Consider the following 14,232-nt stretch of genomic DNA (forward strand, 5'->3'; position numbering starts at 1 on the left):
TTAAAGAAAAATACGTTTGTTAAAATGGATGCAAAGTGGAAGCAGTGGACTTGCAGAGAACACTATATTGAGTACAAAACATTGTATGATTACAGGAATTTGCACAGATTTTTAGTTAATTTATTATAGCAGCAAATATTATAATAATAATAAAAAAAAAAATCATAAAGAAGTAGGTGCAAAGTGGAAGCAGTGGATCTGCAGGGAACAGCATCTTGCGCACAAAGCACTTTATGTTGTATATAATTTGCACATGGATCAGTTTACTTCATTTATTGATAAAAACCATAAGATCAGTGAAGTAGGTGTAAAGTGGAAGCAGTAGATCTGCAGAGAATATTATTTGAGCCCCTAGCACTTTATATATGAATGTCTCCACATATTTTAGTGTATTTGTGATGATTTATGGTCACACACAATAGGACAGCGCTGTGACACATAATGCTCTTCTAGTTGATAAAGGGAATACTTACCTTTGTTACAGCAGCAGTCCGGTATAAGTTATTTTTGTAGGTATTTGAGTTGTTACACATAGCGCGGGTTTTATTCTATTTATATTGGTGACATCATTGGCCAAATCTGGGGATCAGGAGCCATTTCCACCCTTTACTCTCGGCTGGGGTTCTTTGTATCCATATAACAGATGTTCTACATGACTAAATCTGCAATCAATTTTACTGCAAAATCAAAGGGGCCAAAATGTCTCCCCCCCGAGCAGTAATATATTTCTATCCCCCTTGGTGGGAGTGGAGATGACCGCCATCTATAAGGATATACAGTACATACACACACAGCACAAGGCCGTGTTTACACTACCAGACGTTTCTGCAGTTCCTCTGAGCTCCACAAGGTGGTGATCTCACTTCTACACAGACAGGAAGTCTCTATGGAATAGACAGGAAGTGATGTCCATGAGGTGTGAAGTAGAGAGGAGACATTGCTGGAAGTGGCAGTAGAGGAGGTAATAAGATCTTATTTTCTATTTACACCCAGTAACCCCTCGTCATGTCCGTCCTCTTCCTCCATAGTCACTGTGATGTCTTTTATCTCCAGCAGATGATGATACACACATATATAGTGTGGAAATATAGATTAACCCCTTCAGGGGGGATCAGTTGATGATGAATATATCTTCCTTCCAAATCTGGCCATACATGGTTCAGTTTTATCGTTCATCCAGCGGGATGAGAGGAAAAAACTGAAGTGATTCCCCCATCCACACATTGGAGGGGGATGGGGGAATCCTCCCCGCTGCACTATTGTATTCTGACAATGGGGGGCGCTCCTCCGCTCTCAGAATACACAGATCAGTGAGGACGCTATTGGCTGCAGCCGCTGATGGAGTGACTTTTATCCGGCAGTGACCACACATGGATGGGAATGTGACCGATCCCTGCTGAACCAGCTGAATTTCCATGTCTCTATGGTCACCATAAGTGACTTCCTCCCCTCCCCCTCATCTCCTTCATTATGTAAGTCATGCTGAGATCATCTCCCATTGGCTGAGCAATATTCTCATTTGTCTCTGAGCTCCTTCTTGCTATTCCTCGTCCTGCCTGTTGTTTCCTTGGATTGATTTTCTGTGTAGTGACCCCGGCTTCATCTCTTGGATGCGCTCGTCTGTTGCTTGTCCTGTGTTTGGGGACCCAGGTCCTACCCCAGGGGACATGGATCAATGCAAAAAAAGTTTTTAAAACTGATGTTTTTTCGGGATCAGTGATTTTAATAATGCTTAAAGTGAAACAATGAAAGTAAAATATTCCTTTAAATATCGTACCTGGGGGGTGTCTATAGTATGCCTCTAAAGTGGCGCATGTTTCCCGTGTTTACAACAGTCCCTGCACAAAATGACATTTCTAAAGGAAAAAAAGTCATTTAAAACTACTCGCGGCTATAATGAATTGTCGGTCCCGGCAATACACATAAAAGTCATTGAAAAAAACAGCATTGGATTCCCCCACAGACCAGGCCCTTTGGGTATGGTATGAATATTAAAGGGAACCCCGAACCAAAATTTAAAAAAACAAATTGCGTGGGGGTCCCCCCCAAATTCCATACCAGGCCCTTCAGGTCTGGTATAAATATGAAGGGGAACCGGCGCCAATTTTTTTTTTTAAAAATGGCGTGGGGGCCCCCCAAAATCCATACCAGACTCTTATCCAAGAACGCAACCTGGCAGGCCGCAGGAAAAGAGAGGGGGGACGAGAGAGCGCCCCCCCTCCTGAACAGTACCAGGCCACACGCCCTCAACATGGGGAGGGTTGCTTTGGGGTAGCCCCCCAAAGCATCGTGTCCTCATGTTGATGGGGACAAGGGCCTCATCCCCACAACCCTTGCCCGGTGGTTCTGGGGGTCTGCGGGCGGGGGGGCTTATTGGAATCTGGAAGCCCCCTTTAACAAGGGGACCCCCAGATCCCAGCCTCCCCCCTGTGTGAAATGGTAATGGGTACAAATGTACCCCTACCATTTCACAAAAAAAGTGTGAAAATGGGAAAAATGACATGACACGGCTTGGGACAAGTCCTTTATTAAAAAGATTAAAATGTCCCACGAAGTCCATTCATCTTCTTCTCTCGCTCCGACAGACCGAAAAAGAAAAAAAAAAAAAAGCCGCACGCCGCCACCGATCCATCTCCATGGGAGGCACCTGCCATAATGACCGTCCTCTCAGTTGGCATTTCTTTTATAACTGAGGGCGGGGCCACACGGTGACGTTGCCGGGTGACCCCACCCCCCTCTGATGCATGGGGACATCCCTATGGCTTCCTCGTAGTGGCAGAGGGGGCAGGGCCACCCGGTTATGTAACCAGTGACCCCGCCCCCTTCTGACGCTACGGGGAAGCCATAGGGATGTCCCCGTGTGTCAGAAGGGATCCGGATCACCCAACGACGTCACCGTGTGGCCCCACCCTCAGTTATAAAAGAACTGTCACCTGGGAGGACGGTCATTATAGCGGGTGTCTCCCATGGAGACGGATCGGTGGCGGTGTGCTGCTTTTTTTTTCTTTTTCGGTCCGTCGGAGCGAGAGAAGAAGAAGATGAATGGACTTCGTGGGACATTTTTATTTTTTGATTTTTTAATAAAGGACTTGTCCCAAGCCGTGTCTTGTGTTTTTTTTTTTTTTTTACCATTTTCACACTTTTTTTGTGAAATGGTAGGGGTACATTTGTACCCCCTTACCATTTCACACAGGGGGGAGGCCGGGATCTGGGGGTCCCCTTGTTAAAGCGGGATTCCGGCCAGCGAAAATTTTTTTTTTAAAGTCAGCAGCTACACTGTAGCTGCTGAATTTAAATAAGTACACTTACCTGTCCTGGGTGCCCGCGATGTCGGCTGCCCGAGGCCGACCCGTCCCTCGGCTCTCGGGTCCCGGCACCGCCATCCTAACTAAGGGAAACAGGCAGTGGAGCCTTGTGGCTTTACTGCCAGTTCTGTACTGCGCACGCGCGAGCGGCGCTCTGTGAATGGCCCCGTGGTTTTCTGGGGACAAACACAGTTCCCAGAAGGCAACGGGGCTGCTCACTGAGGAACAGGACACGCCGCGGAATAGGAAGAGGCAGATTAGGAAGATTGACTAGGAACAAGGGTTCAGGTAAGTTTAAAAATGTTTTTTTCAAATGTTTTTTTTTTTAATTTTTTTAAGATTTTTGGTGCAATTTTTTTTTTTCAGGGTGGCCCTCCACTTTAAAGGGGGCTTCCAGATTCCGATAAGCCCGCAGACCCCCACAACCACCGGGCAAGGGTTGTGGGGTTGAGGCCCTTGTCCCCGTCAACATTGGGACACGGTTCTTTGGGGGGCTACCCAGGGCATGTGGGCCTGGTATGGTTCAGGAGGGGGGGTGCTCTCTTTTTCTGCAGCCTGCTAGGTTGTGTGCTCGGATAAGGGAGGGTCTGGTATGGATTTTGAGGGGGACCACCACGCCATTTTTTTTTTTTTTTGGCATGGGGTTCCCCTTAATATCCATACCAGACCTGAAGGGCCTGGTATGGAATTTGGGGGGACCCCCACACAATTTTTTTTTTAAATTTGGTTTGGGGTTCCGCTTAATACTCATAGGCCAAAGGGCCTGGTAATGGACTGTGGGGGAATCCCATGCTGTTTATTTCAATAAATTTTATGTGTATTGCCGGGACCGACAATTCATTATAGCCGCGAGTACTTTTAAATGACTTTTTCCTTTAGAAATGTCATTTTGTGCAGGGACTGTTGTAAACACGGGAAACATGCACCACTAAAGTATAGGTACGAAATTTAAAGGAATATTTCACTTTAAGAATTAATAAAATCACTGCTTCCGAAAAAATGGCCGTTTTTAAAACTTTTTTTTGCATTGATACATGTCCCCTGGGGCAGAACCCAGGTCCCCAAACACTTTTTATGACAATAACTTGCATATAAGCCTTTAAAATGAGCAATTTTGATTATTCATGTTCGTGTCCCATAGACTTTAATGGTGTTCGCGTGTTCGAACAAATTTTTTGCCTGTTTGCATGTTCTCCTGCCAACCGAACCTGGGGGTGTTCGGCTCATCCCTAGTCCTGACCTTTATCCTGATTCCTGGATCTCCTCCTTATCTCTCCTCCATATCTTCTTACACAGTTTTTCTCCACACCTGCAGTGATCCTGGAGGGTGGAAACTTGGCACCAGCACTCAGCAAAATCCATCCCCACCATTAGGAGCTCTGGAGAAAATTGTCCGATATTTACACTCCGTTCCTCCGCACGTCACCTGATCACATGAGAGCTTACTTTCACAGATTCCTGACAGATTTCTGTATGGTAAAGGTCAAAGTTCACTATTCAGTTTCGGAGAGGTAGGACACACCCAAAAGAATGATTTGGTTTTCACAGGATCCTCATATAGAGGATCCCTCAAATCTCCCCATCCAAAATTTCCCTCCATCCAGTGTCTATATGTCTTATGACATCACACTGACCTCACAGCTCCTCCTCACAATGTCCCTCCATCTGGCTTTTTTTCTGAAGCTCATAGGATGTGGGCGGACCCTTGGCATCCTCACTTGCAAAGTGGGGCTGTTGGTCCTGCATTGTATGTAATGATGTCAGAATTCCTGCAACAAGCTTTTAACCTGCATAGTGTGGGGGTCCTGTGTGGGTAAATTTATACCTCAGTCTGAAGTGAGGCTTTAATAAAATGGAGACCTGAATGGTGAGGTGAGGATTGTTCAGAGAATATCTTCTTAGTTTTTTATTTTACTATTTGTGTTCAGCTCTAGATTTTCCCCCCTCTGAAGTCTTGAGATCATATGACCATCACATTCCCTCCACCTCCCTCCCTGATAGAATAGAGAAATACAAAGAAGATTCTAGAAGTCACCAGAGAGATCATTGAGGAGAGGTGAGCGGTGCTGGGAATTCTGGGACATTATCCAGTAACAGACAAGGGATGTGTCTGGATGGTGACTGTATCATTGTGTGTGTCAGGTTCCTATAAGGTGTCAGGATATCACTGTCTATTTCTCCATGTAGGAGTGGGAGTATTTAGAAGGACACAAGGATCTCTACAAGGACGTCATGATGGACAATCAGCCGCCCCTCACATCACCGGGTAAGAGGAGACTTTATTGTAAAGGAGAGAGCAGTACGGAGGGTCCACCTAGATCCCCCATCATCTGATAAACACATAGAAACAATGTATTCAGTCAGTGTGTGTGTTTCCTACAGATGGATCCAGTAATGGGAACCCACCAGAGAGATGTCCCCATCCTCTGTATTCCCGGGATTCCACACAGGAAGATCACACCATCCCTCACCATCATCAGGTAGATGAGGAACAATCACTGATAGTATCATTAGGATCTGTACATTTTCTGCATTGTTACCATTGATGTCATTTTTATTATATATTCAGAGTGGAAACCTGAGAGATTTCAAAGTTGAAGTTAAAGAAGAGATAAAAGAGGAGGATGATGAGGATGGGGTGATGGAGGAGTCAGAGTTTCTAAAAGTACACAAAGATCTGTACCAGGACACCATGGTGGAGTCATCCAGCTACCCAAACCCACCAGAGCGATGTCCCCATCCTCTGTATTCCCGGGATTCCACACAGGATGATCACACCATCCCTCACCATCATCAGGTAGATGATTGACAATTATTGGTAGTTCTGATTTATACACAGCATGTTTACTACAATTAATGGTTTATTATATATTGCAGAGTGGAAACCTCGGGGATGATAATATTGATGTTAAAGAAGAGTATAAAGAGGAGGATGAGGAGTATGGAGTGATGGAGGAGTTTTCAGAAGGACACAAGGATATGATGGAGCCACCTAATACCAGGAACCCACCAGAGAGATGTCCCCGTCCTCTGTATTCCCGGGATTCCACACAGGAAGATCACACCATCCCTCACTGTTACAAGGTTGGTGGGACGGAACATCTAGAAAAAGGACGCGTAGAGATGATGTGTGAATTTTTTATGTGATATCACAATAATAAAGCTTATATCTTTCAGATGATATTCTCTCTCATTTTCTTGATTTAGAGTGGAGATCCAATCGATATAGAATTTGAGGTTAAAGCAGAAGAAGAAGAGATGTATGTGAGGGATGACCAGCAGTCTATGGAGGAGGATGGAATAACGGGGACATTTATAGAAGAGGACACTCCTACAGAGATCAGTACAGGTGGGTGATTAACACTAAATGCATTTCTCCACCCATACTGCTCACTGATTGGTCCAGAGTAAGGCAAGGTCTGGGTGACATAAGCCTGTAATCCCCTGGTCACTTTCCTGAGCTGTGTTCCCCATCCTTTATTCCTGTATTTCTCTTGGATAATCTTCCTTTGCTGTGCTTCAGACACAATTTATGTATCTAGATTTATGTAGATTCGGGGGTTCAGCTGGTAGCAAAATGTTGATTTTACCATAGGTTTTGATTGACCATGGGTATGTGCTTTGGGTCTTTTGTCCCATGGCCTGGTCCAGCAAGATCTCTGACAGAACACTTCTCCCAGGGTTACTTGCTCTGTTGTTTGCTGGCTGTACCGGGTGGAGGGATATGTCTGTATAGTCTCAGACCCAAGTCACTGAGTGCAGTCTCAGGAGATGGGTAGGGGTGGGCTCAGGTGTGTTCGGATCCTAGTCCCAACCCACATGAGCAATCCCGCCAAAAAGCCGAACATGCACACTGACAATCATAGGCAGTGAGGCACTTCCCAGCCTGCAGGTGTACATACACACACCCTGACTAGTTGGCTCATGATTGGCGGTGTGCAGTGACGTTTTCCTGGTGGGATTGCTCAGGTGGGTTGTTACTAGAATACGAACACGCCTGAACCCATCCGTAGGGATGGAAGGCAGTGGTGTGAGACCTTTGCAACTTGTCTCATGTGAACATTTAAGCTTCCACTGATTCCTGAATACCAATATTATGAGTCCTGACCCTTACACTGTATACTTTATATTGTACATTACATAGTCCTGACCCCTGCACTATATACCCTGTTGTACATTACATACTCCTGCAGTATATATTCTATGTTGTACATTAAATAGTCCTGACTCCTGTATTATATACTCTATGTTGTACATGACTTAATTCTGATTCTATATAGTACTATATGCTGTAAAAGGAAACAAAAGGGAAATACAAATACACATTTCAAAAGAGACAACTCCCTAAACTACACTCTGTAACGGATCCTATCCCACACTCTGCTGAGTGCTTCCGTCAGTATACCACTTCCTCCCAGTCTGAATCTAGATATCAGATATTCCAACCACTCACAAGCACAAAACAAGATGACACTTGTTTAGCTGCTAACATGGAATAATTTATTAGAACCAAAATTACAAGTCTTTATATACCGTTAAAGAGGAGGTTCCCCCCTCCTGCTCATATTACTCTAACAATACAACTGTACCCAGAAACCTAATTAACATGAGCTAGTTTACTAAATCATTTACCCAGACTAGGTGACTCAGAGACATGATCTTTAGGACAGACATGTTGTCACCGAGCTTCAAACAGTAGTATAAACACAATAGCAGGAGCTAATTACAATTAACTACAAGCAATGATCTCCCCCCTCCTCAGCCTAGTAGTCAACAACCTATAGGAGGAGTAGACTGTCCAGCTCCTACCCAGTTCTACAGGCCAATGTGATCAGCTCTCTCAACTAACATGTGGAGTTCAGGATCAAACAACCCAAGAATAGTCTTTATATATCCTGGGAGATATTGTGGATAAATATTACTGTCCCATTTTAAGTAATCCAAGACATACCCTCCCAGTCATCATTTCCAATATGGCATACGCAGGGTTCCCAGAGTCTGTGTGTACTACTGGGGACATGGACCCGAATCCAAAGTAACACCACCTCAAGGGTCCCCAGGCATGCAGCTCACATAGCGCACCGTTCCCCCAAATGCCAGGGCCCATAATCGGTAGGCAAGAGGCTGGCATTCAGTCCCCTCCAAAAGCCTCTGTCCCGGGTGAGTCTGTCACACACTCTATTCTACATGATATTAAATGGGATATATTCCTAGGAACTAGGAACACTGCTTTAAGAGCATACTAAAAAAAAGGTATTGGCCTGTATATTCCAATGGGAAATAAATATAAAAGAGCTAAGATTAAAACTGGGTCATTAAACTATAATGTAAAAATGCATATAAAAGACAAAAAAGGGTTTTAAATGTTTTTAAGGCTGAGGGGTCATTGTCAGCATTCCAAGAATACAAGCAAAGCAATAAGAACGCAATCAGGTCGGCTAAAATAGACCACATAAGGCACATAGCGGAGAAGAGTGAAAATAATTCCAATAAATATTATTAATATAATAACAGTAAGAAAGTGAGACCAGAACATAATGGCCTCATAAAGGATAATAAAGGAAATTTGGTTACAAAATACAAAGAGAAGGCAAAGTCATTCTTTTCATGAAGGAAAAAGGGGGATATAGTGACCAGGGTTGTAATGTTAGTAAGCACGTCACAGAAAGTACCATCATGGCTAACAGAAACCAGTATCAGAAATAGACTTGAAAAACGTAACACAAATAAGTCACCAGGAGCAGTTGGCTTACACCCGAGGGTCCTAAAGGAACTCAGGTGAAAGCTATACCATTGTTCCTAATTTTTATGGACAGTTTACTGACTGGAATGGTACCAGCTGATTGGAGAAAAGCCAATGTAGCACCAATATCTAAAAAAGGGCCAAGATATATTCCTGGGGACTACAGGCCAGTTAGCCTAACATCAATAGTATGTAAGTTATTGGGTGATAAAGAATTATATCCAAGATTTTAGCAATAATAACAGTATCATTAGTGGTAATCAGCATGGATTCATAAAGGATCATTCTTGCCAGACCAATCTATTAACATTCTATGAAGAAGTTAGCTGCCATCTAGATAAAGGAATACCCGTAGATGTGGTGTATCTGGATTTCGCAAAGGCATTTGATACAGTTCCCCACAAACTTTTACTGTACAAACTGAGGTCTGTTGGCATGGATCATCGGATGAGTACCTGGTTTGAAAACTGGCTACAGGGGCGAGTCCAAAGGGTGGTGATAAATAGCGAATACTCGGAATGGTCCAGTGTGGTTAGTGGGGTACCACAAGGATCTGTCCTGGGACCAATACTGTTTAATTTATTCATAAATAATATAGAGGATGGGATAAACAGCTCAATCTCTATTTGGGGATGATACAAAGCTAAGCAGGGCAATAATATCACAAAAAGATGTGGAAACCTTACAGGAATACCTTGATAAAATAATGTGTTGGGCAGTTATATGGCAAATGAGGTTTATTGTGGAAAAAATGTAAAGTAATGCATTTGGGTGCTAAAAATATGAATGCAAGTTATTCGCTAGGGGAAGAACCTCTGGGGTAATCCAGGATGGAAAAGGAGCTGTGGGTCCCAGTAGATGACAGGCTCAGCAATGTTATGCTGCTGTGAGCAAAGCTAGCAGAATATTGGCATGCATAGAAAGGGGATTTACTCCAGAGATACACCGATAATTCTCCCATTCTACAAGACTTTCGTCACATCTTGAGTATGCCTCCAATTCTGGGCACCAGTCCTCAGGAAGGAGGTGCTGGAACTGGAGATAATCCAGAGAAGGGCAACAAAGCTAAAAAAAGGGACTAGAGGATCTCAGCTATGGGGAAAGACTACAAGCATTGAACTTATCCCCTCTGCAGAAGTGACACTTGAGAGGGGATATGTTAGCCATGTACAAATATCTTACTAGTGACCCTAGCATAAAGAAAAAACAAAAAAAAAAAAAAAGACACATGGCCATTCACTGATATTGAAAGAGAAGCGGTTATACCTCCGTTGAGGGTTCTTTACTGTCAGAGTGGTAAGGGTGTGGAATTCTCTTCCACAAGCAGTGGTATCAGCAGGGAGCATCGATAGTTAAAAACAAAACTATTGGATGGGCACCTTAACGATCACAACATACAGGGATACACAATTTACTATTGACATAAACACATGCACACACCCACACAGGTTGAACTGAATAGACTGGTATCTTTTTTCAACTTCATAGTCCTGACTTCTGCTCTCCCCCTCTACCCACTGCTATATATCAACATAATATGTATTCTCTTTTGTTACACCCATTTCCTACCAGCTGGACATTTTATGTCTGATGATTTGATTGGAGCACAGACTTTTACATGTTAATATTGTCATAACATTCTCAAACTTTGGAACCTTAAACAGAAAGTGATAATGAGGGAGGAGTCAATCCAATGATGGTGGCCTTCAGGATCAGTCCAGTTTTCATTTTGATTATTCTCCCCCCATCCTCACTCTCTGACTTCTGGTGGGGCTCAGCCCCGCTGTTATTCATGACTAAATCATCGACTAAATAAGGAAGTGCAGGACTTCTTGTGTTGGGAAGATGGCAATGAGTGATAGAAGGGGTGGGGACACTTGTCCTATAATCCCCTCATCACTGTTACTCCTATAAAAGACAGTTCTCATTGTTTCCTCACTCTCTGACTAAGGTCCATGAATAAAGAAATGATCTGGTAGGAGATCAGAGGACCCATTTACTAGTTACCTTGAGGGTGGAATTGTAAGATCCTCAGAGACAAAGCTGCCTGATGTGGGCGGAGTCCTGGTTTAGGGGAACCAATCTGCTCATGTCTAGTAATAATCTTTTTATTTCTATTTTAGTAGATGGACGGGAGATGAGGAAAACCTCAGAGGATTGTCTCACTTTGTCTCCAGACTGTAAAGTAGAAGATGAGGACATCACACAGTATAGTCCAGGAGAAAACCCGGCTACCTCAAATGTCCATCCGGCACCACACAGTGTAGATGGACCATCATATTCCTCTTATCCTGAGGAACCTCAGACTGTGAGGGACGGTGCCGTCCTTCCAACAGAGAAGAGCTTTTCCTGTACTGAGTGCGGGAAGTGTTTCAGTTCTAGATCCAAATTTAATGTGCATAAAATATCTCACACAGGGGAGAAGCCGTATTCCTGTCCTGAATGTGGGAAATGTTTTTCACAGAAGTCTAATCTTTACACACATCAGAGATCTCACACGGGGCAGAAGCCATATTATTGTCCTGAGTGTGGGAAATGTTTTTCACAAAAGTCCAATCTTTACAAACATCAGAGATCTCACACAGGGGAAAAGCCATATTTCTGTTCTGAGTGCGGGAAATGTTTTTCAGACAAGTCCAGCCTTTACAGGCATCAAAGGTTTCACACAGGGGAAAAGCCATATTCCTGTCCTGAGTGCGGGAAATGTTTTTCAGACAAGTCCAGCCTTTACAGACATCAAAGGTTTCACACAGGGGAAAAGCCATATTCCTGTCCTGAGTGCGGGAAATGTTTTTCAGTGAAGTCCAATCTTTACGCACATCAGAGATCTCATACGGGGGAGAAGCAGTTTTCCTGTCCTGAGTGCGGGAAATGTTTTTCCCGCAAGTCTCATCTTTACACACATCAGCATTCTCACACAGAAGAAAAGCCGTATTCCTGTCCTGAGTGCGGGAAATGTTTTCCATACAAGTCTCATCTTTCCACACATCAGAGATCTCACACGGGGGAGAAGCCGTATTCCTGTCCTGAGTGCGGGAAATGTTTTTCGCACAAGTCTCATTTTTACAGGCATCAGAGATCTTCACATGGGAGAGAAACCGTATTCTTGTCCTGAGTGCGGGAAATGTTTTTCACAGAAGTCCAATCTTTACAGACATCAAAGATCTCATACGGAGGAAAATCCACTTTCCTGTCCTGAGTGAGGGAAATGTTCCTAACTGAAGTCCTGTCTTCCTGAACATCAGGGATCCCACACAACCCTCGACGTTTATTAGTGCCTTGAGTGTGGGAAATGTCTTCTATATGAATGTTGCTGAAAATCACAGCTCTCATGTGGGGAAGAAGCACACCCTGATATACACCTCAGATATACTCCATGGCTGATCTTCATCATGTAAGAAACAGTTGATAAGGAGATCAGAGATCACCAAAGACATGGATGAAGTGTTGTACTGTGTTGGCCATTGATAGCAGGAGAAAAATAACAATGGAGTCATTACCTTTCTGTTACCCATGGCACTGTTGCTGATTTCTGACTGTTAAATAACCACAAGATGGCAGTGTTCTGCAGGTCAGATATTACTAGGGTTGCACTGATACCGATACTAGTATTGGTTTTGATACAGAGCATTTGCAGGAGTACTTGTACTCGTGTAAATATTCTGATGCTTGTCTTGATACTTGGGCAGCCACAGGGGTGATCGGTGGGGAGGATTTACAAGCACTGATCTCCCTGTATAGCTTTTCTGACAGCTTCTTCTCCTCCTCTCCCTCCCATGGCTGTCAGGGAGATTGGTGCTTTTAACTGCCCCCGCCACCGCACCAATCACCTCTGTCTGTCCCCCTCTGTGCTCCCTGTGTTCTACTCTGGGTCCCCCTGTGTCCTTCCCGGCTATCTGGCTCCTCCTTCGGTCCAACCATGTCCTCCTTCGGTTTCCTCCAGGTCCCCCTGTGTCCTTCCCAGAGTCATTACCTTTTATTGGTTAAATACATTTTTTGTCATAATAGAAGAATTAGACCCGATGGGTAACCCATGCCAGACATGCCACAAACATTGTCAGGTTTTTTTTTTTGTATTTCATTATAAATAATATGGATTCTTAATGATAAATTCAGAATGAACTTCTGATGAACTTAGTATCACAAATCAGAACTTAAAGCAGAGTTCCACCCAAAAGTGCAACTTCTGCTTTAAGGCCTCCTCCCAGACTCCTGTTTGTGAAACTGAGCTTTTGGGGAGGAGGGGGGAGCAGGTACCCAAACTTGACAGGTACCTGCTCCCACTTCTGTTCAGGTCGCCGAGGCAACTGGAAGCAGAAGCTCTCCCTCCGGAGGTCTTCTGGTACATATGACAGGTCCTAGAAGACTTTGGGACCAGTCATGGAGCGCAGCGCCACTCACGCATGGGCAGTGGGCACCCGGCTGTGAAGCCACAAGCTGTTACACCCAGGTGCCCATAGTAGAGATCCCGGCGCCGTGGAGAGAGGACACAGGGACAACACAGCACTGGTGAGTGTACTGCTGTACAGTGGGACAGGTGTGTGGCTGTTTAGTAAAAGTCAGCAGCTACACAAAAATATGACTGGAACTTCGCCTTTAAGATCCTTGGAGAGCTGATTTCCATAGACATACACTGAAACTGAGGGGAAGATCTGATTGTGTGGACTTTGTTGTCTGCTGGTATAGTCCAACTACTTGTATACTGAGACAGTGGAGATGGTACCTACTGAATGAAAATATATTCTCTAAGTCTTCCTAGGTTGAAATTTTTAGTCTAATTAGTGTGTAGTTAGTTACATCATATTAAACTAACTCTCTCTATGTCTTACAATAAATCAGACTTACATATACTGTAGGTGATTGTTAGTGACTTGACTGTGAATAAATTGTCATTTATTTTATTGTTATGGAGTTTGTAATTTTACTGAGAATTTTATTCTGCTTAACAATCTCTACACATTGTAAACGGATTCAGGAAATTAATGCATCATATAACACTCTCTAGATCATGGATCCCCACTCCGATGAGTTTGTGGATTCCCGTGGTTCAAATGGTCTGTTTTCTCACAAATTTGATGAATTCTAAAAGGTTGCTCACAGAGATAAAAACATCATTGCGCAAGATTGCTGTGTATTCATAAACCCCAATAAATGTAGGTTATTCACTCACATTTGGTTAAGTTC

General features: G+C 43.8%; 1 protein-coding gene across 1 annotated transcript; it reads left to right on the top strand.

Annotated features, from left to right (window-relative positions):
- The first annotated feature begins 582 nt into the window (after positions 1-582).
- LOC141121971 (uncharacterized) lies at positions 583-13,924 on the top strand. Its single transcript, XM_073611753.1, is given in 9 exon segments — positions 583-961; positions 5,234-5,361; positions 5,448-5,571; positions 5,688-5,785; positions 5,875-6,102; positions 6,183-6,389; positions 6,513-6,654; positions 11,172-12,121; positions 12,123-13,924. Coding segments are annotated over 7 exon segments (1,788 nt in total). The 5' UTR covers positions 583-961; positions 5,234-5,361; positions 5,448-5,537; the 3' UTR covers positions 12,252-13,924.
- The last annotated feature ends 308 nt before the right edge of the window (positions 13,925-14,232 follow it).

The sequence above is a fragment of the Aquarana catesbeiana genome, unplaced genomic scaffold (genome assembly GCF_042186555.1).
Source record: "Aquarana catesbeiana isolate 2022-GZ unplaced genomic scaffold, ASM4218655v1 unanchor236, whole genome shotgun sequence".
NCBI classification, from domain to species: Eukaryota; Metazoa; Chordata; class Amphibia; order Anura; family Ranidae; genus Aquarana; species Aquarana catesbeiana.